Source organism: Aplidium turbinatum, chromosome 14 (genome assembly GCF_918807975.1).
Source record: "Aplidium turbinatum chromosome 14, kaAplTurb1.1, whole genome shotgun sequence".
Taxonomy (NCBI): Eukaryota; Metazoa; Chordata; class Ascidiacea; order Aplousobranchia; family Polyclinidae; genus Aplidium; species Aplidium turbinatum.
In genome coordinates this window covers 8,715,381-8,741,386 of record NC_137485.1, presented here as the reverse complement: position 1 = coordinate 8,741,386, position 26,006 = coordinate 8,715,381, and the positions used below count along the sequence as shown (strand labels likewise).

The 26,006-nt window shown below is 37.9% G+C and overlaps 1 protein-coding gene and 1 long non-coding RNA gene across 2 annotated transcripts in view; one reads left to right on the top strand and one right to left on the bottom strand.

The window, feature by feature from the left end:
- Window positions 1-264: 264 nt before the first annotated feature.
- Window positions 265-1,797, top strand: LOC145783002 (uncharacterized). The gene is made up of 2 exons (XR_014290893.1): window positions 265-522; window positions 1,663-1,797. It is a non-coding gene; the product is annotated as an uncharacterized LOC145783002 (long non-coding RNA).
- A 361-nt stretch (window positions 1,798-2,158) lies between these two features.
- Window positions 2,159-26,006, bottom strand: part of LOC145783149 (putative ribosome biogenesis protein RLP24) — a 35,823-nt gene continuing 11,975 nt past the window's right edge. The window contains exons 2-4 of the mRNA XM_082594941.1: window positions 5,596-5,757; window positions 3,354-3,541; window positions 2,159-2,800 (exon numbers count right to left, since the gene is read on the bottom strand). Of these exons, the coding sequence (XP_082451067.1) occupies window positions 2,638-2,800; window positions 3,354-3,541; window positions 5,596-5,739 (495 nt within the window). The 5' untranslated portion in view covers window positions 5,740-5,757 and the 3' untranslated portion in view covers window positions 2,159-2,637. The remainder of the gene's footprint in view (window positions 2,801-3,353; window positions 3,542-5,595; window positions 5,758-26,006) is intronic.

Below are 26,006 nucleotides of genomic sequence, written 5' to 3'. Positions count from 1 at the left end.
TTTAGGCTTGATTTAACGTTGCTGTGGCTATAAAAGCAAATAAGTAAACAGGCTTTTCGAACACATTGCATGACAAGGTATCGACTTGTGGTGACAGGCAGAGAGGGAGACAGAGCAGTTTTTGTAGCTTTTACTTTTTGTAGTTTTTACCGTACTTTGAGAATGGTACTCCTATACAAGTTTATTCAGTTGTGATCCACAAATGTTACTGATTAATCCTTGCCTGGTTCTGTGTCTGTCATGCTACTGCACTTTTGCCTTACACAGCAAGTTGTATTATACAGGTTTAAAGCATCTTAGGCTAATCATAGATAATTGTTAAAATGCCACAGTATTGCTGTGTTCCTCTTTGTACGAATCGTAAAGGTGGACATGTGTTTTCCAACGATATGTCTGTGCGACAACAATGGATTACCGCAATTAAAAGATCATCATCTTCGAAAGCAGTTGGGAAGAAATGGGTGCCTGGCGAGCATGATAGAGTGTGCTCAGAACATTTTGTTCAATTTGATTACCGTGAAGGTATGCCCACTTGTACGAATGCATTCTTGCTGGTTGTTTATTTAGTATGACTACTGTTGCATTACATTATTTTCTTCCTTGGGTTCTCAGCCAGGAGTACAAGATATGCTTAAGCTTCAACTGGTACATTAATCTATTTATAACATGACAGATACACTGTTTCCCGAGCACAACTGGTGCAAAGCTAGCTGGCTTGTTTTAAACAACAGCTAGGGGAATATGAGCATTAAAAAGAGCTAAGAATCCCCCTGGTTTACCATTTTCTGGAAGCATTTAACTTTGCAGTATTTTCAGGCACAAAGATTGAATGCAAAACGATGGTCACCAGGTGACTACCGTACTATTATTATGCTGCTTAATAATACAGTAAAATATAAACACGACAAACTTTTTGTGTTGAAGACATATAACAGTAGAACTCGGTTAATCCGGATTCGATTTGACCGGCGATTCCATCCGGATTAACCGATGACAGTTCTATCAAGCCTGACGTTACCTAGATAGAAGGGTATCGGTGAAAATCACCGAAATTGAACGCATTAGTGTGGTCATCTGCCAATTCCGAGACGCGCGATCACCACATTAGCGACCCAGTGATAGAGTTCTTTTGAAATGCAGTATGCATGTAAAATGAATGTATTTGTAGACCTGCGTCTAGCGCAAGAACACACTGGCAAAAGTTACATCTTCAGACATGCGTGTCGGAACATTCTGTAGTCACTCAAAACTTTTGAAAACAGTTACCAAAGACGAGTTTCTATGGAAAACTTACAAAAAATCGGGCAAATCCGGATAAAGCGATAGAGAAAGCGCAACTATTGTCCGGAATAGGCGAAGATCCGGATTAAATAATCCGGATAATCCAAAGCTGTTTCTCAAGAAAAAGATTACAAATCATTTGTACTTCCAGTTTTATCCGGATTAGGCGAGGATTCGGATTAACCAAGTTCTACTGTATTTTAATGTCTTATTTCCTCGTTTTTTTATTTGCTTAAATTCTGATTTCGTTACAAGTTTCCTTTTTCATGAATTTGTTGATCAATTTCCTCAAAAGTCAACTCACAGCTCTGCTCGATCTCACAGCATTCCATATGAGAACCGCAAAGCAATGCTCGTCTAAGGTTGTTTATATTATTACAGCACAGCGACAATTCAACGGTATGAAAAAGGGAGCGTTCTTCCTGGCTATCTGAGGCACGGTGTTAATTCTTGCTACAATCGGCTGCCGAGAAACAGTTCAACAAGGCACGCGATTTTCTTGTCGTCGGCTCCAGCTCATGTTCGATCATTGGTTTTGTCTTTAGATGGTGATGAAAGATGTGGTTTTGGAATGCCCACTGCCCAGTCTATGATGGAAAAGACGTGGGCAAAAATCACATTGTTCGGAAAGTGGGGAACGGGGTTGTTTTAGCTTTTCGTTTCTAATGTTGAGATATGTGTGTAGGTCGACTGCTAAGTGGACATTCCGCCAGCCGCGCCCAGGTGAAAACTCAAAATGCCAAAAAAGAGGGCATTTGAGCATTTTTGAGTGTCCTCGGAGAACCATTCATTCTTGAAAAAATAGGAAAAAAGAGGAAATATGGTAGCCCTACTAGACGAGTGCAATTGTACCATACATTGTCACTACGTATTGTCATTTCTGATATTGTATTTTCAGCGTGAAACATCAACAGCATTTCGAAATCAATTTTGTTTTCACCGTGTCGGCCTACTCAAAATATCGAGAGAAGTTTTATTTCATGATCGTAGAGATGAAATAAAAGTTTCGTGATCAAAGTTTGACCACGAAAACACATCATTAAATCGGTTCCACACTTTAACTGTATTTGACCAGTCGCTATGTCCCTCATCGTTACTTAGCCCATGTTGTTTTCACAAAATACATTGTATATTGTATAATCATCACAAACACAGGGCTTGCCCAATCGTTGTAGGTACTGTACAAGAAGATCATAAATGCAGTTAGAAAATAGGAGAGAGTTGATAGACAATAACAAATTTGAAATCATAGCAAGATACCGATACCGGCACCCAACTCGAGGGGACTTCAAATACCCCTACATATTGTCATTGTAGAAGTGGTTGACAAGCGGTTCAATATGACACAAAGCGTGTTTAAGCCTCTTCCATTAGTTCTTCATCTTCTGGAAGAACTTCCATAATTTTCTCTTCTTCTTTCCTCTGAAGCAATCCGGCAGCAGGAGATTTAATCAAGTTCACATTTACCTTAACTTCTCTTATATCAGCTTGCCTTTCAACTTTCTTTCCAACTTTCAATCTGCAAGAAAGCGTTGATGAATCATTAGTAACAAGAGAAACAGTCATGTCAAAGTGTTTTTTACAAGTGGAACAAGACAACTTTCTTTTCATCAACGTTATGGTTCTTTTAGTCAATGATTGTATTCTTTTGCAACTTCTTCTGGAGAAGTTGAGGTCAAACAACTCCACGATATAATAGAAAAGTCCTTGCCCAGGGACGATGCTTTATTATTGGTCTTACATGCTCTTTACGTATACCCTATCATATGCATGACAGTTAGAATGAATACAAAAATTTCCAGAAGTAAAAAACTATCAACTCTTCATCTATCAACTTAATATGATATGCTGCAGACGTGTGTAGCCTTGGACATGTGATTCTCCAATACCGGATACCACATTTTAAAAATGAAAATTCTACAGATGAAAAATTTAAACATCATGAGCGGAAGCAACCAATCTCTTAATGAAGAACACAGCTTTCTACAAGCGTAAGATTTATTATTCATAACGCAGATAATGAAACATTGCTTACTGAAGCCATGCATCAGAGAAGTCTACTTAGCCCTTACCTGTTCATAATAAATTGACTGTGGCGTTTCAATTTGATTTCTTCAACACGACGAATGGCACTGACAGTTTTCTTCCACGTTTCTCGATCATATTTGATTGGTCGATTTCTCCTTTTCTCGAATTCTAATGAAGCATCATTGGTCAACTCTTTTCCTTGTGCCCGCCTATAAGTCTTTGTCCATCTTGTCTAAAAATAAATAAAAAACGTTGGCAATTTTATGAAGGTGGCCTCATAGCAAGCACAGAGAAAATTGCATGATTAGAAAGTGAGCACCTTATCTCATCGCTGTAAAGAAGGATATACCGCCATACCGTAACAATCATTATGATATTGGCTTTCTGTTGCTTGATTTTAGCTGTACTTTTTAAAACCAATGTATTATACGATATTTCACTATACTGTATATTAAACAACAAACATAAAGCAGAACTAAATTGAGACACTTGCATAACACCCTTTTCCATTTGTTGTAATATCTTTATGTCAATTGTAAACTTACTGCACAAGTGCACAGTGCACACATGTACTCCAAGCCAATATATAACATAACACTCCAAACCATATTTTATACTGATTGTCCTGCTTTAGTTTTATTCACGTTATAACATCCGCGTTTTGTCGCTTATAAATATAATATACTTTTTTCTAGACCTCTGCAATGTTTGGCAAATATTATTTTTTGTCGTGATCATCAAAAATAAAGTATAAGTAACTAAAGTAAGGCTGTGTGTGTAAAGTAACAATATTGTTTAAAAAAATAGTGTCATCAATGTTCAGTTCAGTTTGCTTTTATTTCAGACCATCATAACAAAAAGCAATAGCCTAGGGCCCTAGGCTATATACGTATATCAAACATACCAGGAGTCTATAAAAGTAGAAGCGACAAAACGCGGATGTTACAACGTAGGAGCCGAGAGAAAAGGCAATTTTGTGCTTTCCCCAGTACATTACTGCCTCTAGTGGCCAACACATAACTGACAGTATCTCCTGCAATGTTTGTCCAAATGATGTAAAACTGATGGCTACACTCCCATTTTCAAGGGTGAAGAATTCATTTTTGGTGTTACTTTTTGTTTTTTGGACACTAGAGGACAGTAACTGTTATTCATCATATTCGATAACGTTAAACGCAATTACCATATTTTCTTGAATAGAAACCGCACGATTTGATTAAAAACAAACAATAGAACCAGCAGAAGACAATGATGAAATCTCTTCTTTCATTACTGATAAAACTAAAAGAAAACAAAGCAAACATATCTAACAACACGCAAGAGCTTGCACATGCGAAAAAAAGCAGTTAGCGGTTTTACAAAAAGAGACATTAAAATTGCAGCTGATTTACTGTTTCCGTTTTCTTGTTACTGGTACTTATGGTAGATAAACTCAAATGCCCACTGAGCACCAATTAAAAGACAAAAACGTTCAAAAAAAATAATATAATACTAAATAGTAACCACAGAAAATACGGTAGGCCTATGTAATTTGGAAACAGTGGCAAAATGCAACTTCATATTGAAATAAAGTGATAAAACATGCAAAGTAAAAACAGCAAATAGGTTGCACTTTAGTACAGAGGTAGCTTTCTAAAACTGCACAGTATCATGTTGACAAAGCTTGTGTGGGAGTTGTTTGGTTTGGTAAGTAGTTCCTAGAATACTCCACAAGTTGTAAAGTGTTTTGAAACCGCTTTTTCTTGAGAAAACACATGGAAATCCTCAGCCAGTTGGACTCCATGCTCATTGCTCAGCTTATGTCATTAACAACCGCGATGTTTTCCACAACTTCTTTCACATTTTTGTAATGTAATGGGTGCACTTAAAAGGTGGATCGATTTTCAAAATATAAAAAAAAAATGGCCATGAGTCTTCTCCAGTATAGTTATGAAGCTTTCCACAGGTGTCTTCTGGCACTTTGGGAAACAAGGCTTTCCAAAGCCAGAGCCAAATCGCTTTGTGTACACACAATTGTTCTTTGTAGACATTAACTATTTTGCAATCTGCAGCTTGGTAGAACGTATTACACTTTCACTAAAAATGCCAGTGGGTTTACAAAAACGTTATTTTTTAAGCTAACCTCACACACACAAAAAAGGTAGGGTCTATTGTTAAGTCGGGGAAAATGATGCACCCTAACAAGGCTAACATGTACCATAGATCATAAATTTCATATGTAGTGGTTAACGTCAGGTGCATAGATTTAATTTACAAACACTTTATCGAGTAACAGCATTAATTTACCTTTCTTGGATTTCTCTTCTTTTTGAATGCTTTTTTGCACTTGCTTCTACAAAATTTAAATTGTTTGCAATCATTTCTTACAAATGTACTCCCATGGCCAGGATACACAGGAGAGGAGCAAAATGAACAAGTTTCAATACGCATTTTACAACCTACAAGAACCTGCACACAAATTATACTTTTTTGATTAGTTAGACTAATTAGTAATTATTCATCCATCTAGCATTGAATATTTGAAACAATGGAACCACAAGTTTCAATGAAAGTATTTGCTTTCAAAAAGTTCATAATAGATGTGATGGGATACTTAAGACCTGGGTTTTTTTTTTCGCTCATTTATCGGTCATTGACCGATTTTTTAGCAAAATGTCCGAAAAAAATATAGTCAAATCGGTCAAACTGTCCGAAAAAAATATAGTCAATTGACTATATATGACCAAAAATGACTAAAAATGACCGAATTAAATAAAATTGACCGAATTTTTTCAAGTCATTTCGGACAAATGACCGAAAAGTCTCAGCGAAAAAAAAACCCAGCTTAAGACCTTGACAACTGTTTTTTTTTTGGTTATTGCTTTAAGCCTACTGATCACAAGTTGATTGCTCTACCCAATTAGCTTGTTTTTGGGTATTTAAAATCTTTTGTCTACAAACCTAATAAAATTGTAGTAGTGAAATTTAAGCTAGCTCAAAGCTGTGTGAAGTTAGCCTATACCTGGTAGTGGCTGACTAGATGAGAACTTGTGGTCTTTTGCTATCGTACCATCTTTATTGAGCCATAATCTACCAACAGCTATAACTTACAATTCGCTATAACTTACAACTTACAATTCTATAACTTACAATCAGCTTTTTTTAATTTTTTCTCTCGATCTTTTCAAGGTACGAACTGACGGTACGAATTGTTCATGGTACGAATTAGGTTGCACCCAGTTCGATACTACCCGGCTGTAAGCGTTCTTTTTTTTAAACTAAATTTAGACCCGAAGTGACTCAATCATTAGGCTGCTGCATTTTTGTGGGCAATTTTTAATTTGAGTAGCCTCCAGCCCAATTTATTTATGTCTTTTCAAATATGAGTAGCCTAATAAAGTTAGAGTTTTTTTAATTTGCTGGAATTTGAGAATTTCTCTGGGTAAGTTTCCGTTCGTCATAAGAGGATGTGACCGTGTTTGCCGAACGACATATTACACTTTTGCTCTCAACAAGTTAGTTTGGTGGCTGTAAAAAGTTACAACACTTTTTTAAAAAAAAATTGTATCAATGTCAAGTTTTAGGCAGTGTTTTTAGCAGGCAATTTAGTTTGAAATAAAACGCTTCCGGGTAGCATCGAATTCATACCCTTGGGTATACCAGCATGCGAAACATTGTACGTGCCGCTGATTCGGTTGAATAAAACTATTGAATTTAGAACTTATATAGGCACTTTTTCTTCTCTTCTTGTCTTTTGCTTTGACAGAGAAAAAGAAAAAAATACGTCATGACCGGTCAAATAGTGTTTCAGTTTGAAAGACCGGAGCCGGTCAAAAAGCCAACTGCCTTAAGGTAGGGAGGGGCACAAAATTGCAAAATCAACAATTCAATAATGAGTACACCTGAACTTTATGCTATGGATCAATGTCAAAGCACTAAAAAAATTTTTTTTTTTGGTTGCAAAAAAAAAACCCTCCGGATAATCAGATATCAAAAATGTGGGGGGGCGCAGATGGTTTTTCAAAGGTAATTCCAGAACCACTTGTCAGAAATGCTTGCAGTTGGTCTTAAAAGATGCAGAATAACAGTCTGAGCAGTTTGAGACCTTATTTTTTAATTTAACAGAACATCAACATGATATTTTTTTTAAAAAGTGACATTTTTTCTTTTTCTCATCCCTAAAAAATGTTAGTTTTGCATTTTCTCAGAGTTTTGAATAAAAAAACATGCTTACAATTTACCAAATTATAGGTTAGTGATGGAGTACGGTAGTTATAATAACAGTTGCCAGTCTTCTTCTGTAGGTTGGAAGAAACAGGTAAAGTTTTCTATGGTCTTAAACTGAAGGAACATAATCAAGTAAACTGGGTGAAGTACGCAAAAATACATAGCCTACAAATAAGTACCGTATGCAAAATGACCTCTAAATACATGCATTAAACACAGGAAAGTGTTGCAGTATGTAAAGAGATAGAGTCCACAAAGTTGCAATACCGGTACTTCGAACATGTTCTCCCAGAAAGTTCATTCAACATTAGATACGGTTAACGTTTCAATGGCAGAGTCAAAATCTTCCTATGTTACGGTTGAGGAACACTGAAGTTTACTCCGAAGGTAAACTTTCAGATTCTGGGCATATATTTGCATCAGCAAACATACTCTCAATGTCACTGATGACTTGCAAAAGTTTCCAGTTGAACATAAGGCAAGGATGTGTGTGACAAGAGATGTTGAGGAATATGGTCAACACTAAGATCAAAGATCAATAGCAACCATTTCATCCACATGAAGATTATGTGTAGCTGAATCTGTCATCTGAAATGTAATTTTCTTGAAAATTTCCTCAACTGCAACACCACTCACAGTGGATAAAATAGCAAGGATGATTTGCTTTAATAAAGCCTAGTTTTCTCTGTATTCATTGCTCACAGGTAAAGCTGGGAGCCTTCTATAAGTACCATTAATGGTGATACCCTCCAGTACCCTGGACCTTACAGTAGAGCCATCAGTGTGATAGGTTACCACAGAATCACTGCTATCCATAATCTCCTCTACCAAGCAACCTAGAGAAAAAGCATGTATGGCACCTCCAGCTCTTTGAATACTTTTGCAGTGGGGAGCTGTATCAAGATCAATCAGCTGTTCATTTTCGTTATGATATTTCCAGTTTTTCCGATCAAACATTATTTCGACCAGTTTCAATCACTGCAGGTGTTGCTTGCATTTTGGAGCAATGGTTACCTACTAATCATTAATCAACACATCAACTGTTTTGTAAAAAGTTTGCCTTACAGTGTTTGAGCTCTCTCGAATATGTCTGTATTCTTTGGGAATGCAATCACTTGAAGATTCATCAGTAATAATGTGACTATAGGGCCTTTTTCTTACTTTTAGATTGTTCCATTTCTGGAGAATAATCATCATGGTCATCAGTTTCCATTGCAACATCTCGTGCATCAATAGCTTCAACAGCACTTGCTGTTCAAAGCCAATTCTTCCCTCCTTTCTTTCTTCTTTTGCTGCATCTTCCAGGCCTTAAAACTCGTGTTTTTTTCCGGCAGCCATCGTGGCCTACCGAGAGCTCCTTCTCGGCGGCCATATCTGCGTGCTTGGAGGCCAAAATACAAATAACGATAGCACAAGTAAATAGAATTAAACTTGCAACAAGGCCAAAATGATCACTTGGTGTTGTTGAAGTCTGGGCGACGTCCTGCTATAGGGTCATTCCATGTCAAATCACCCAAAAAAAAGTTAAATCTTAACCCCTACCTCTTCGATTTTGCTGAAATTTGGTATATAGGGAGGTCTTAGCATAATTAGCCCAAATCCAAAATATTAGCTCAATCGGACCAGTGGTTCTGGAGATATAGGCCCTCGAATTTTCACATTTTGGCAAAAATGGGCGCGGCGGCCGATTTTTAGGGCCCGATATTTTGGCAATCGGTGGGCTGATTTTAATGAAACTGGTGTCATTAGAAAGGTAATTTCGCAAGGAATCCAAATCTGTAATTCTTTCCTTGATAGGAGCAAGTTAAATATGTGTGACCTTTTGACCTATTGTTTGACCTTGAATATGACCTTGTGGCCCACGTGACCTTGAAAATAGATTAAGTGCAAATTATACCCCAAGATGTTACCTACAACATATAAAAAATCCAGAGATGTAAAATTTTTGGTTTATTAATAAAATACACTTTAGTGGACATAGACAATTAGAGAGAGACCACATACATATAATACCGGTAATGCAAAGAAATTTATTCTCACATGAGTCAGTTCAATCATAAATAGCTAAAAATCGATTTCGATCAGCTAGTAGCTAGATCATCTTCAGTTAAGCTTATTCAAATAGAAAAAATAGCTCTATTCTCAGATCTGTGATCTCATGATCACAGACCTACAATACTATCATTCCCCAGACTCAGGCAGTCGGCTGCTGCCCTTCGAATCGCTCTAGCTTGTGACGTCACGCCAATGGGCGTACTAGTTTATCTTTAACCTTTAACTTTAAGGGTGTTTGAAATCTTCTGTTCATGACCTTATGAAATTCTGTGTGTGCTGTACCGAGAACGAAATGTGTATGATGGCCGATGGGTCATTGTAAATGTAAGGACTGCCCTGGTTGTGAAGGGCTTGTCGATCACCTTTAAAACTCTGAAGATCTGAACGATGTTGAGGACGTGACATACCAGCAATGGATTAGCACCGATCGCACGAAACTTGCCGTTATTACTGAATCAAGAGAAGACTTCATAGACAACTTTTCCTCGCAGCTATTAAAACTCACCCGCCACAGTTTCACTGCAAAATCTCAAACTACATACATGAAGGACCTTAAATCATCAATGAAGCCATTGGAAGAGACTATTCTACAGGGGGATTTCGCTGAAAATTACTCATACGTTGTTCAGGATGAGATCCAAAGTTTTCATTGGGAAAATAAACAAGCTGCACTACATCCATTCGTTGCCTACCGCAAGCTCGATGATGAAGATGGTACGCTAGAACACCGAAACATTTGTGTAGTAAGTGACGTAAAGGAACATTCAACCTCGACTGTGTATGCTTTCCAGAAAGTGGTGATTGAATTCATTAAGGAGTTCCCACAAGTAAAGAAAGTCCACTACTTCACGGATGGCTGCGCTGGACAATATAAGAACAAACATAACTTTATCAATCTTTGCAACCACCAGAAGGACTTTGGCCTGGAAGCCGAATGGAACTTCTTTGCCACATCACATGGCAAAAGTGCTTGTGATGGTATTGGCGGAACTGTGAAGAGACTCCTGACAAAAGCTAATCTCCAGCGACCCTACACGGATCCGATTCTGACAATAGAAGCCATCATGGAATTCTGTGTTGAAAGGATTCCAGGAATCAAATTCTTCAATGTCCCACCCGAAGAAGTGACAAAAGTAGACACAGACTTGAGAAATCGATTCGATATTGCTACAACTATTAAAGGAACTCTTCAGCTTCACAGATTTGCACCACTTTCGCAAACCCATCTTTCGGTATATAAATTGAGTACACAAGTGGATCCTCCTGTTGTGGTAGCCATCACAGAGCATGTCGAACATGACAGAATATCGGAAGTGCCGATTGACATTGCTGAACATTTGTCTGCTGTCTTTATGACAACGAACCATGGATTGGCCTGGTGGAGGATATTTCAGACGAGCATGGAGACTACAGTATAAAGTTCATGCATCCCCATGGACCGGCCAAGCTCTTTCATTGGCCTAGAGATGAAGACAGATGTTGGCTTGACAAGAAGAACATCCTTTGTGTCATCAACACACCATCTCTTACACTTTCCACTCGGATGTACAGCATCGGCAAGCCTGACAATGTTAAAATAACTGGACTATGTAAAAAGTGGAAATGTTAATATCAGGAATATTATCACAGCCAATATTGTTAACAGCCTACTTTTACATGGATTTGTATAGCCTAGATGTCAGTTTGCATTATTTTAATGAAAAACATCGTGAAGGCCTAATTAATTAATTGAAATACGTCAATTAGTATGAGCAAAGCCTGTTATAGTGTCAATACAATATGACATCATAGCCTACTTTGAATAAGGATTATAAGTTCTGGATTTGTACTAAACTATGACATATCTCCTGTAGTGTATTTGTGTACATTAATGCATTATAAGTTTGAAAATTGTCATTTTGTGGTCAGGTATGTCCACTTTAAGTGTATTATATTAATAAACCAAAAATTTTACATCTCTGGATTTTTTATATGTTGTAGGTAACATCTTGAGGTATAATTTGCACTTAATTTATTTTCTAGGTCACGTGGGCCACAAGGTCAAATTCAAGGTCAAACAATAGGTCAAAAGGTCACAAATATTTAACTTGCTCTTATCAAGGAAAGATTTACAGATTTGGATTCCTTGTGAAATTACCTTTCCAATGACACCAGTTTCATTAAAATCGGCCCACCGGTTACCAAAATATCGGGCCCTAAAAATCGGCCGCCGCGCCCATTTTTGCCAAAATATGGAAATTTGAGGGCCTATATCTCCAGAACCACTGGTCCGATTGAGCTAATATTTTGGATTTGGGCTAACTATGATAAGGCCTCCCTATATACCAAATTTCAGCAAAATTGAAGAGGTAGAGGTTAAACCCATTGGGTGATTTGACATGGAATGACCCTATAGAATGGTTGTACCACGCAATGACTGCTTTATCGGGATTGTAATCCGGTATTGCGGGACCATCTAATGATACTAAATTGTTTCAACTGCATACCGCCTTTCATAAAACCTGACCATTTATACCGTTATGATGTCACCATTGAGGGTGTGAAGTCACTAACCCACAGCGGGAACATTTCTCAACTATGAAGATACAACATCGAATCGACATAAAAACGACAATATTGCCAGCCGATGTAAATTAGCACTTCGGATTAACACTTTGTTAACATAAACGAGAATTACAAACAAGACTTATAGCTGGTGATCGCCGGAATGGCCCGTTTCGGCGAGTCCGATTCGGCGAGTCCGATTCGACTAGTCCGATTCGGCGAGTTCCCTATTCGGCGAGAGCCTTTTTCGGCGAGTGCCCTATTCGGCGAGTTTTTGAAATTTTTAAAAGGAAATTATCGGGTACCGTAGCCTAATTACAATTGCCGTTTTTACATCGTTTTAACGTCGCTAAACGTTGAAATCGTGCAGAAAGGAATAAAAATAAAATGTTTGAACTATTAAATTAAAATTCGTCATGTCAGTTCAGTTATTTTTATTTTTGACCATCCTGTCAAAAACAATACACGTCAACATAGCAAAGGTAGAAGCGACAAAAGCGAACGTTAAAACGTGCTTGAATTCGTCATGTCAGTTCAGTTGTTTTTATTTCTGATCATGATATCAAAAACAATTCACGTCAACATAGCAAAGGTGTAGAAAAAGGTAGAAGCGACAAAACGCGAACGTTAAAACGTGCTTGTGACCGAAGTAAGTTATTGAGTTGAAAAAAATTTGGCACGGTCGCAACACCTTCAGAAAAATTTAAGATATGAAAAAAAAATAAAACCAAGAAAATGTTACAAAAAAAAATCATGTTTATGTCTATAAGTTAGTACTTTTGAATAGTTAAAATGATTAGTTTGGATCAACAAATGTGTGACCTACAGCTTAGATTGAAAGGAAATTATCGGGTACCGTAGCCTAGTTATCCCGACCAGCAAAAATTTATTCCAAGAACCCAGTTAGCCTAACAGTTCATTTTTACATTGTAGTAACAGAATGAAAAGGCTAACCAAATGTGTGGCCTATCGTTTTAACGTCGCTAAACGTTGAAATCGTATAGAAAAGAGAACTTTGCTGACTAGGATACGTTGAAACTGAGAAACATTCACAGAAGCCCTACGATACGTTGCATTTTTAAGATAATGTATTCAGACGTTGAATCAATGTACAAATCAAATGTTATGCTAAATTGGTTTTTGGAACAAATCTTAGGGCTTCTGTGAATGTTTCTCAGCTTCAACGTGTAACATCCATTTATTGAGTTTTAAAAAACTAAGAAACGAAGTGTACCTACAAAACACAAACCATAAATATAAAGCGAACAAAGTAGGTCTGTTTCACACAATGAGAAAACTGAGAACTGAGCGCTAACCTGAGAACTGAACGCGTACTGAGAAAACAATCAACGTGAAGCGCTCTAGGCAAGGAAACCAGAACGTAGGAACATAATGTAGACTAAACGTAATTTTACAACACAACGTATCCTAGTCAGCAAAGTTCTCTTTTCTACACGATTTCAACATTTAGCGACGTTAAAACGATGTAAAAACGGCAATTTTTGCTGGTCGGGATAACTAGGCTACGGTACCCGATAATTTCCTTTCAATCCAAGCTGTAGGCCACACATTTGGTTAGCCTTTTCATTCTGTTACTACAATGTAAAAATGAACTGTTAGGCTAACTGGGTTCTTGGAACAAATCGAAAGGCTTCTGTGAAAGTTTCAAAGTATCCTAGTCAGCAAAAGCTCCCTTTTCTATACGATTTCAACGTTTAGCGACGTTAACACGATAGGCCACACATTTGTTTAGCCTTATCATTCTGTTACTACAATGTAAAAATGAACTGTGTTTTTGGAACAAATTTTTGCTGGTCGGGATAACTAGGCTACGGTACCCGATAATTTCCTTTCAATCCAAGCTGCAGGCCACACATTTGTTGATCCAAACTAATCATTTTAACTATTCAAAAGTACTAACTTATAGACATAAACATGATTTTTTTTTGTAACATTTTCGTGCCAAATTTCTTTCAACTCAATAACTTACTTCGGTCACAAGCACGTTTTAACGTTCGCGTTTTGTCGCTTCTACCTTTGCTATGTTGACATGTATTGTTTTTCATATGATGGTCAGAAATAAAAACAACTGAATTGACATGACGAATTTTAATTTAATAGTTCAAACATTTTATTTTTATTCCTTTCTGCACGATTTCAACGTTTAGCGACGTTAAAACAATGTAAAAACGGCAATTGTAATTAGGCTACGGTACCCAATAATTTCTTTTCAAAAATTTCAAAAACTCGCCGAATAGGGCACTCGCCGAAAAAGGCTCTCGCCGAATAGGGAACTCGCCGAATCGGACTAGTCGAATCGGACTCGCCGAATCGGACTCGCCGAATAGTAGCAGACCCGGTGATCGCAGCTGGATATTTTCCATACAATGGCAAATGTTTCCGCACAATACAACAGTGGTGATAATGACGCGCTGACCTAATTCTGCGTCACTCTTTGATACTAGATATTTTCGACAGTTGATCCACGATCATTCTATTGTGAAAATAAATAATTGGCTAGAAGAAACCGGCGGCCAAACTTGGCCGACTGAGGAGGTAGCACCGGCGGTCATTCAAGCGCTACTTAGCGGCCATGGCCGCCGGCTGCTTTAAGGCTTGATCTTCTCAAATGTACGTTCTTGAGCAATTTTCCTTTCCATGTATTTTTGCCATCTATCTGTTGCTTCTTCACAGTAGTGCTTGCGAACTGTTCTCATATCATCCAGAAACTTCCATTACATTTCTCCCATCTTTATTCCATACATATGTTCCAAAGCCACTCTTCGTTCCTTATTTTCACAAAATATATCAAATAACTTGGTCATGGATGCATTGAAGTCAGTGAAGATGGACTTCTTTGCTGGTTGCATATAAAATTTTTTGTTTTGACTTTTCATGGTATCTTTGAACAAACTATAAAGACTAATAGCATGCTTTACACGTTGCAATACATCCAGTGATCCATTAGATTACCTACCATGATATGACATGCCTCATCTACAGTTCTTAGTGCTTTGCCAGCACGGTAATCACGCAGCAAATATATCATACATTGAACAATATCTTTTTGGACGGCAAAATTCCTTTTCTCGGACAACACTAAAAGGCGGAAATGCGGAAACGCGGAATTAAGCCGAAATAACATTAGAATTAAAACAGTCATAGTATTTAATAGAGATGTACCGATATATCGGTATCGGCATCGGTATCGGTGATATCGGCCATTTTTTGAGTATCGGTATCGGCATCGGTATCGGCAAAATTTGGCCGATACTGTGGCCGATACTAAACATGTAATAAAAAGGCGTTTGCTGCGAATTTTCTGCAGAAGCAAAGATATAGATTTTTTAAAGTAGTAACTAACGTCACATTGATGTAGAAAAATAAAAACCTGTTCAAATTTTTGATACCTCACACTCCCATGACTTCATGCGCACACCTTTTGGCATTGTTTGCTTACAGTGATTCTTTCACTCAAACAAAACGTTTTGTTTCAGAAGTTTTGCGTTGTTCGACTCTTAAGTTGTGAAGGAGACTCAATTTCTCCAATATTTATCATTTGTGTTTCTTTTTTACTCTCAACAGAGGATAAAACCAGGCCAGGACTGCCCAGGTGGCGGAAATGTGTATAATTTTGCATCGTTTTTGCGTTGCTGGACGTTTGGGGGACCCGTGTAACTTGGTTCTTTTTGGTGGGCTGGTTCTGTCGGTTTATGATTTGGTTTCCGCATTTAGTTATGGTGGATTCGCCAAGCTTGGGCAATGTCGTGGCGGAGTGGGTGGGAGCGGTGAGACTGCGAGTCCTCGCTGGGCTGGTCAATAAGTGGTCTTGTTGCACCTGGGATGGCGGCCTCGTTGTGGGGGGAGCGTTCTTCTCGGCTGTCGGCGCGGTGCTGGGCACTCACTGGTGTGGCGGGCTATTGCAATTCGCTGGCCATAGCGGTGTGGCTTCCACGCTAGCCATTTAGACCATCCAATCAACTATATGTTTCTCGGCAGCCGTTTTGCAGCAAGAATTGACATCGACAAGAATTGAAATGGCTAGTGTGGAAGCTGCACCGTTGTGGTTGGCGGGTCGCAGCTGCTCGCTGTGCTGGTGGGTGCTCGGCCTTGTGCTGGTGGCCGGGAGGGGCGCTCCTTTCTTCGCGGTGGGGTTGTCGTCTTGGGCGCGGCAGGACCGTTTTGATTGGTTTGGTGAGGATTCGTGGTCCCATTGCTTTCGTGTTGGGCAGCCTGCTAGTTCTGCCGTGGAATTGTTTGGGCTTGGTGGGTATGTTGCAGCGAGGGGTGGAAGTTGGGTCGCGGACTGGTGGAGCCGGCTTGCTGGGGGCAGCCGGGTTGCATAGTTTTTTTGGACGTTTAGCAGCGTGGGGGCGATGCGGGATTGTGCATTTTTGCTGCCTGGGTGGTCTTGGCCTGGCAAAAGCTTTTCAACCAAACGACAAGCGCCCTTAGGTTGCATATTACTTGTTGAATAGTTTTTGTACGACTACACAAATCACTTGGTTTACATTTTACATCTTATTATCAATTATAATAGCCTATTTGGAGAGTTTGCGCAAATACTTTATTTAATTTTTCAGAAACCCCAATTATGATGTAATGTTTCTTCCCTTATACCCTAGTCCTCAATTATGGTGGCCTTTCATTACTAAAACCTACTATTATGACACAAAAATGCGGTTGAGATTGGATTCTTGAATCTTTAATAAATTATACCAATTGAAAGCTTTTTTTAATAGTTTTATGCAAATAAGGTAAAACTTAGCATTTGATATAATACCTTGCAAATACCAAAATTGCATCTTTTTGTAACACCAAAGTATCGGCCAAAATATCGGTATCAATATCGGTATCGGCCTAAAAAAGTGATATCGGTATCGGGATCGGTATCGGCCACAATATTGGTATCGGTACATCTCTAGTATTTAATGATCTCACAATTGCTTCCAAATAATATCTTTCAATGATATTTCAACATAAGAAAATGTTCGGGATTGAGTTGTGGCTAAAAATCGCATTTCCGCTTTTTTCCTGTTTAAATAAATTCCTTTTAATTTTCGAAATTTACTCCAATAACTGTGGAATTAAAGCAGTCAAAGTATTTAATGACCTCACAATTGCTTCTAAACAATATCTTTCAATGATATTTCAACATAAAAGTAGGTGCGGTGATGAGTTGTTGTTAAAAATCGCATTTCCGCCTTTTTCAAGGTTGCAACATTTCATTCTTTCATGATGAAGTTATCCATATGTTAAACAATATGGACGCCAAGATCGTACTTCCGCGTTTTCTACATCGGCATTAAATCGCTACTTCTGCGGACAATACGCCATTTCACGCCCGGCATATTTCCGCGTTCCGCATTTCCGCCTTTTAGTGTTACCCCCTTTTCTCAACTCTTCTGCTTCAGTGTATGTTTCCTCTTCAACTACCCTTTGGCTTTTTGATCTTGTGGTACATACCCCACTAATAGATGCCATCTAATTTGGTTGATTACAATACATATTATATCTGTTTTAAAAGTTTTGCTTACAATATAGCATATTAAAAGGGACTGCATACTCACATTCATTAAAAAAGCATTTACATTTTTGGGTCTAATATTAGTTTTCTCTTCTTAATATAGCCAACTATATAGCCCATGGAGTATAGTTAACCTTTTGTTTTTATTAAAGCACTTCAATACTTAATCATTAACAAGTATATAAATGTAATATTAAAATGTATTTTCTCATGAAAATATTTAAAATCCTTGTTTTCTGGAGGAAATTAGTCAAAAAATGTCATATATTTTAGGCAGTGGCTATTTGACCGGCTCCGGTCTTTGAATCTGAAACACTATTTGACCGGTCATGACGTCACTACAAAAGCATTTTTTTCTTTCAAAGCAAAAGACGATAAGCGCCTTAAGTTTTAAATTCAACACGGTATCTACAACTGAGTCCGTGGCGCATACGTAACGTCTCGGGTTACCGTTCTAGAGGGAATAAGTTCGATACTATCCGGAAGTGTTCTTTTTTTTTTTAATTTTTTTAACTACAAAAGGATACAAACTGATATGAATGAATCAACAAGTGAATAAAAAAGTTTCAAAACGAATTAAAAAAGTTTTTTCTAGTCTTTATTTTTAACAAATTCCTTTCATTTCTTAGCACAAATTCTCTGAAAAAATCACACCTTCTAATAGGCTGTAAGATTACGTTTCGCTGAAGTCCGAAGTTAAAAATTAAATCCAGTCTCATTGTCGCACCACAATCAGTCAAGCTTCAAATCATCATCTCAACCAACCCTTCAAGACAACTTTCCACTTTCACTTTACTACACTAGGCTGAAGAGGTCGGGAGATCGAAACACTGGCCTTTGTCCGTAGTTGCTTTTCATAATGTCTTTTTAGACATTCTTTTTTGGTCAATAATGTCTTTTTAGATATTACTTTTAAAGAAATAAAAAGGAGTCAAAAGGCATGTAAATTTCACTCTGTGAGGAGCTACATGTACTTGAGAGGTTAACTGTTATTCTTTTATTCACAAATTAAAAAAACTTAACTTTATTACTCACATTTGGAAAGATTTAAAAAAATGGGCTGTAGGCTACTCAAATTAAAAATTGACCACAAAAATGCACTTTGGGTCAAAATTTAGTTAAAAAAAAAAAAAAAAAGAACGCTTCCGGATAGTATCGAACTCATTCCCTTTAAAATGGCAGTCCGAGACGTTACGTATGCGCCACGGACTCAGTTGAAGAAAACGTATTGAATTTAAAACTTAAGGCGCTTATCGTCTTTTGCTTTGAAAAGAAGAAGAAGTCTTTTGCTTTGAAAGAGAAAAAGAAAAAAGTGCTTATGTAGTGACGTCATGACCGGTCAAATAGTGTTTCAGATTCAAAGACCGGAGCCGGTCAAATAGCCACTGCCTATATTTTATGATTATAGAATAATTATGTTCGTTGGTTAGAGCTCCAAAAGTGGTCGTTAACCACTTACCTAATTTTTTTGCATCTTTTGAGACCAATTTGAACAGTTTCTGACAAGTGGTTGTTGAATAATGTCTGAAAATCACATTTTCGCCAGCGCTACTCCCCCGGATTTTTTAAAATCCCATTATCCGGGGGGTTTTTCAAACCAATTTCAATTTTTTTTCTTAGTGCCCTAAATTTGTCTTATAACATAAAATTAAGGTGTACTCATACCAAAGTAAATTTTAAGCCCCCCGCCCCCCTATGGTAAAGGTTAGGGTTTTGATCTTTGCCCAGGACTAAAAAAATTTCCACTGGCAATGCTGTTGAGGCTATATTTACACTAATATAGCCACAGCCTAGTATTTACATTGTGAATTAAGCCGCATATTTCTACAAAAAGAGCAGAGATTTTGTTATCACTATCACTCAGTAACCTATCTAAATTTCTCGTAAATTCTCTTATTTCTTAAAACAAATTTATTTTTCTTACATAATAGAAGCAAAGCCCTGCTGAAAATTGCACACTCCACTTGAAGGTCATATCATTTTGATGAAAATCATGTCACATTCAGGGTTGCCAGATTGATAAAACAAAAAAGGCCAAATGCATCCCCAAAAAAGGCCAAATTATAGAAAAAAAGGCCAAACCTGAGGTTTTGTTCTCTTTGTTGAAACCAGTGGTGTTTTTGCACTTACTTTTAACAACAAGTTAGATAATATTTACCCAGTTTCTATTGTTCTACATGTTATCTGTTAAAGAAGAATTGCTTAGTAAATTTCCTGAAAAAATGCAATCCATAAAATACAAACAGATACGGTAGGTATGGAAACAATTACAATACAACATTAGGCTAAGCATCATCCTGTAGACTAAAAAGCCATTAACGTCCACCAGTGAGACCCTGGTGACTAGTGAGAAGGAGTAAATATTGGCATATCACTTAATGCAATATGAAATAGTATGCTTGATGTTGTGTTAGTCTGATATTTTGTGTGATGACTGGTAAAAATTTGAATTCTATGGACTTTGAGTCTGATTGCAAATAAATAATAATAATATATACATACAATATTTATACCCAATACAATTACTTGTAGGCTACATTAAACACCCAACACTGCAAAATCAGAGAAATTAATTGCATTTATGTCCAACATTCTTCCACAATGAACACTTCTTATTCTAGGAATGCTAGCGCCCCTGCCATTTCGTTACTGCTAGTTTCACCATAAACAATATCAAATATGAAACGCCTTATCATTATGGCACTGGCATCAAAGTTTGTGCAACATTTTCCATTCAGCGGCATGTCCGTTTGTATTCGCAAAATCGCTTCCAAAAGCTCAGTTTGCATTTTGTTTCGTGGTTTTGTTTTCACTGCAGTAAGTAATGAAAAAATCCTCTCTACTACTGCTTTACTGACAGGGATGCAGAGACATGTTAAAGCATAGCTAGCAAGGTCTTTGAAATGTGCATGATGTAAAACGCTACACCAAAACTTTTCACTGTTGCTAGGGATAACCAAAAGAACTATGAAAACCACAAGAAAAAAAGGCCAAATAATGCCAATCGGGAAACTAAAAAAGGCCAAAAAAAGGCCAAGCGGCCAAACAAAAATTGTCCAGCCAAACACTTTTCAAAAAGGCCAAATTTCTGAAATTTGGCCGTAAAAAGGCCAATCTGGCAACCCTGGTCACATTATATTTGATGTAAAATTGTAGAACAAATTATTGTCTAACACAGAAATCAGAGAAGCTCAGAAGCTGACTGATCACAGCTAAGTTGCCAGAAAGTTTTTTACATTTTCAGCCCAATTTACTACTAAACAGTAGCCCAATCAATAAACAAGTTAAAATTACAGTCAAAAATAAAACTTGCAGCTAAAAATAATATTTATTTTGAAAAATTTGGTTTAAAATCAACCAGCACAAAACCCGCAATTGCGAATTTTCTCGCGACTCCTAACAAAACTAGCCAAATTTCGAGGAAATTCCGCAGAACTGGCAACTTTGGATTATACACGCCAATTTTTACAATTGTAGTGGCGGCAGTAGAGAACTGATGAAATATGGAATGAGTGGATCATAAGCTGTGATCATAAGGTTATTGTTCCGGGTTACTATTCACATTTTGCAACGGTACATCGTCGATGTAGGTTAATTAAGCTACTTTTACGTTCATAATGTGGGAGGTGTGTCATGTTTTGTGGCTCCGAAACGTGGACAACATTAGCAAGCGCCTACAGTGCAGTGACAGAGCGATGATCAAATAAAAAAGTGAGAAACCCAAACTGTTTAGTTTGTTTTTATTCCTGACCATCACAACGAAAAAACAATATATGACTGTTCCGGCGGGTCGATTGCCCTCTTGATTGTAATTATGATAAATCTTGTAAACGTTGAATTTGCGTTGTCCCTGTGTTCTACCTGACGTGGCTTGCCTGACTACCAAGACATTTCACTTCTGATTGTCACGTTTTGTCGCGTGCCGGGAGCCGTTGTTTCTGGAGACCATTTGCCTTCTGTGTTGGGTTTCAGTATCGGTAAAGCAAGCTAAAGATATGCCAGGCCAACTCTGCGCTATGTTTGAAATTCGGATTTAAGTGTAGTCGTTATTAAGAATTATAAGTGTGTACAAAAATTCAGCTTTATCCCTACTCACTAAATCAATTCAGACTTGTAACATGTAACACTCAACACTCAATAAATAAAAAATACAAGAAATGATTGCAATTTGCAAGTATGGTTGAGGCAGGAAGAGGGGTTGTAGGAAAGCAATGAGCGCCTACTCTTGTAACCAATGACAAACATAGCAGAGGTCTAGAAGAAAGTAGAAGCGACAAAACGCGGACGTCATAAAGTGCATGATACCAAAGCAGGACAATCAGTTTAAAATATGGCACGGTCGCAACACCTCAATAATTTTTTTATAAATTTAGAAAAGAGAAAAAAATAGGCTAGTGGATTTTTTTTTAACAATTTATATGAGTAAAAAAAACAAAGACAAAAATACAAACAGACCCATCAGTCAAATGGTCAAAGACATGAATGTGAGCAACACTTCAATGAGAACCATTGTGAAAAAGGATCTTCAGTTATATCCTTACAAGATGAGAAAACGCCAGTTCCTTACACCTCTCCAAAAGCAAAAGAAACATGAAAGACCACAAAGAATTGAAGGTAGGCATGGCTGGACAAGAGATCATTTTTCAGACGAAAAACTCTTCACAGTTGAAGCTCAGTTCAATAATCAGAATGTTAGAATTTATGCAAAGTCTTCACTCCTCAGCAGATACTAAAAATTTTGTGAGAATTGTCTTCTGTCATGGTGTAGGCCGGCATCTCCAAAACTTGGAAGTCTCCTCTGATTTTCTTGGAACAAATGGGCAGGGAGTCGAACCGTTTGATTTTTCCGGTTCAAAGATTGTTTCAAAATTAGGTTCAGTTCCGGTTTGGGTTCGAAGAATCTTAAAACCGGTTTTATAAGTTCCGGTTCGGGTCCGATAAAATTAAGCCTAGGCCTACTGTTGCCCAACTACTAACTAGCCCAATTGGGCGTGAAAACCGTAAGGTTGGCAACACTGATCTCAACACTGCTTTGCTCAATTAACTTGCCTTTTTTGTTTGTTGCACAAGTTTCAATCAAACTATATTGTCTATGATGTCACAGAACAGAAGTTGCTTACCTCAAAAAATTCCTCTCCAAAGCATCGATGATAGTGGATCGTGTATTACGGAATAGGCTATAATTCATCCGTACAATGTGGCCTCCGAGATAATAACATGCTACGTACAACTTCACTTAGCCTACCACAATGCGAACAATGACGTAATGCTGGAGTGAACCGCTTTTTTCAACCGGTTCGGGTTCGGTTAGGGTTTAAGCTAACTCAAATTTTCGGTTCAGTTCCGGTTAAGGTTCAGACAAAATCGCACCAAAACCGGTTTACAAAAATCCGGTTCGGGTTCGGTTCGACTCCCTGCAAATGGGTTAAAATCAATTCGAATCGCTACAGCAACAATATTTTGATTCCAGCCCTTAAAGAGATGAGGAAACACTACAAAGATCAGCCCTTCACACAGGGATCTCTGAAGTATTCTGAGGTCCCTGCCTTCACATTGAAACAAAATGGTGCACCATCTCACACCTCAAGAAAGACTCATCACTGGTGCTCACGTCAACTTTCAAGATTCTGGAGCAAGGAAATGTGGCCTCCCTCATTGCCTGATTTGAACCCCATTGACTTTTGTGTGTGGTCGCCATTATTGGAGGCCTGTTCCGTTGCTCACCCAAGTATTGATGCTCTGAAACAATCATTCCTGCAGGAATGGCCCAAATTACCCAGGGTGAGCTATGTGTCTCGGTCGAAAACTTTCGACAAAGAATTGAGAGAATTAATTATGCTTATGCATGTGAAATGCGGCCACATTGAAAATAAATTTATTCCTAGTAGGCAATTGTAATTTGTAAGCTCTCATTGTGATACACCTTCAGTGTTTTTATGACATTTAAATCATATAAACTAAAGCCTGTTGCAAAATTTTGTTAAATTACAAAAACATTTTGTAGGCTACGGTAGGCCTACTTTGTGAGATCTATGAAACTCGTTGGCCAATTCACCTCCAAAGATCTTTTGTTTACAGATTTGTTCATACATAAGTTCTTCCAACTAGTACAACTCCCAATCATGCTTCTATATATCAGTTATGGTGTCATACAGGCCCGGATTTAGGGGGGGGGGGGGCAGAGGGTGGAGGTGCCCCGGGCCCCCCGACTTTTGAAGGGCCCCTCTACGTGAAAAAATGTGATTTTGTGTTATTTTTTTTCTTTCAGCCTTTGAAGTTTCTGCAAAATGCTGGATTAATGGTACTGTAGACGTGGAGGGGGTTTTTGCACGGTGGCCCCCTGATCTAAAAGTGCCCCAGGCCCCCATCAGCTAAATCCGGCCCTGGTGTCACATAGTTTAATGAACAAATTATTATTTAAATACGGTATGTGAAAAACTTCAGCTCGTTAACTTGCATGTGCGCACTTTTAATAACGTTATTTTAAAAATATAGCCAAACACCCCCTTCTACCCTGGTGAAGTCCTCTAATTGGGTAAAATGAGATGGCTTGGACACTTTGAGTAGCCTACAGCACTAGTTAGATCTCGCAAATCAGATCCGTCAGTATTGCAGTAGCCTACAGCGGAGTCAAGGTAGCTCAAAACTTTCCTGGGAAGAAGTCGATCGATCGATAAACGTGATTTAGCAGCCCGAAATACGGCCTCTGCCAACCTAACGAACCGCGAGGTGTGCAAAGGAAGACTTCGCTCTTAACAGATAGGCCGCACTCTCAACATACGAATTAGCCTAATTAATGGCCTGTGCCATCAGTCATCACAATTTGTTGATGATGACAAATCGTATGGGATCAAAAGATGCTTAGGGGAAAATAGAGCGGTTGTATTGAAATTTCTCCACACATGTCGTAACATTTGAAAACATAGACATTAGCCTAGCCCAGGGATGGCGAACCACTGACCCGCGGGTCACAAAGTGACCCATCACAGATTTTAAGTGACCCACTTGTCTTTTTTAAATAACGAAATTTAAACAAATATTTCAGCAAAGAATAAATGTTTCACTAAATATTTGTAATAAGACCCCACCCTATTTTAATCTAGTATCGTACCGAATTGCCATATAGCAGTCTGACACAACTTAAGTTGTGGTAATGTTTTACAGCGATTTGTTGAATTGTTGGAAGAAGTAGGCTACAACTTTTTTTAGCTGAAAAAAATCAAAAATATCCAGAGTTAAGCGAAAGTACGTGGATGAATGATTTACATTTTTTCGCTGATTTCACAATGCATTACAATAAGTTAAATACTGAATTGCAACGCTGTGGAAATATTGTATTATCCATGTTTGGGCACATTAAAGCATTTGAGAAGAAACTCGTTATTTTTTCTGTAGACCTTGAACAAGGTCAACTGAAATATTTTCCTCAGTTTTTGAACCACTTTACCAGCACCAATTTAACTTATGAACAAAAGCAAACTGCACTCAACAAGTATGTTTTACTGACGAAAGAGGCCAAAAATGTAATGTCAGAAAGATTTACCCAGTTCCGAAAGCTAGATACTACATTGCAGTTCATTCTTTTCCCGCATGCACTTCAATTTGAAAATCTTGAATTATTATCAAACTTTGAATGGCTTCGTCTTTACAATTTCGAAATGGAAATGATGGACTTTCAAGAAAGTGCAGTTTGGAAAACAAAATTTGTAGACTTAAATCATCTCCTACAAAAAATTGAAATGAAAACGGATATGGATGGTTGTGACTTTCCTGCTGTTGAAAACCATGCTGAAAATATAATTCTTACAGAGTGGAACTCCTTGCAAAATTCGTTTGAAACTATGAAAAGATTTGCGGTAGCTCTGCGTTGTTTGGTTCTTCATATTCGTGCGAATCTTTATTTTCTCACATGAATTTTTATACAATCAAGCACACGGAATCGTCTCAGCTCAGATATGAGTGCTGCATGTGTGAAGTTAAACTACGGATTACCAACCAAGGATAATAAGACTTGCCGAGAAGATGCAGCAGCAAGTTTCGCATTAACATGTAATTAAATGTATGACCCACTTTTGCTTTTTCAAGAATTAAGGTCTCTTTTGTGACCCATGCACTAAAAAAGGTTCGCCATCCCTGCTAGCCCAAGGCCTTTTCGGCAGGAATATTATAATGCGGTCATGGCCACTTTGCCATGGCCAATGGAAACTCTGCACTTTACGTTGACTCTTTGTAATGGGCCACTAAAATCTTTGCAAAATGTCTGCTTTAAATCACAACAGAAAAATCCTGCACACCTCAAAATGGTACAAGCGCCGTAACAAAAAACGAACCATATCTCGCGGACCGCACAATAACTTTGTTGCAA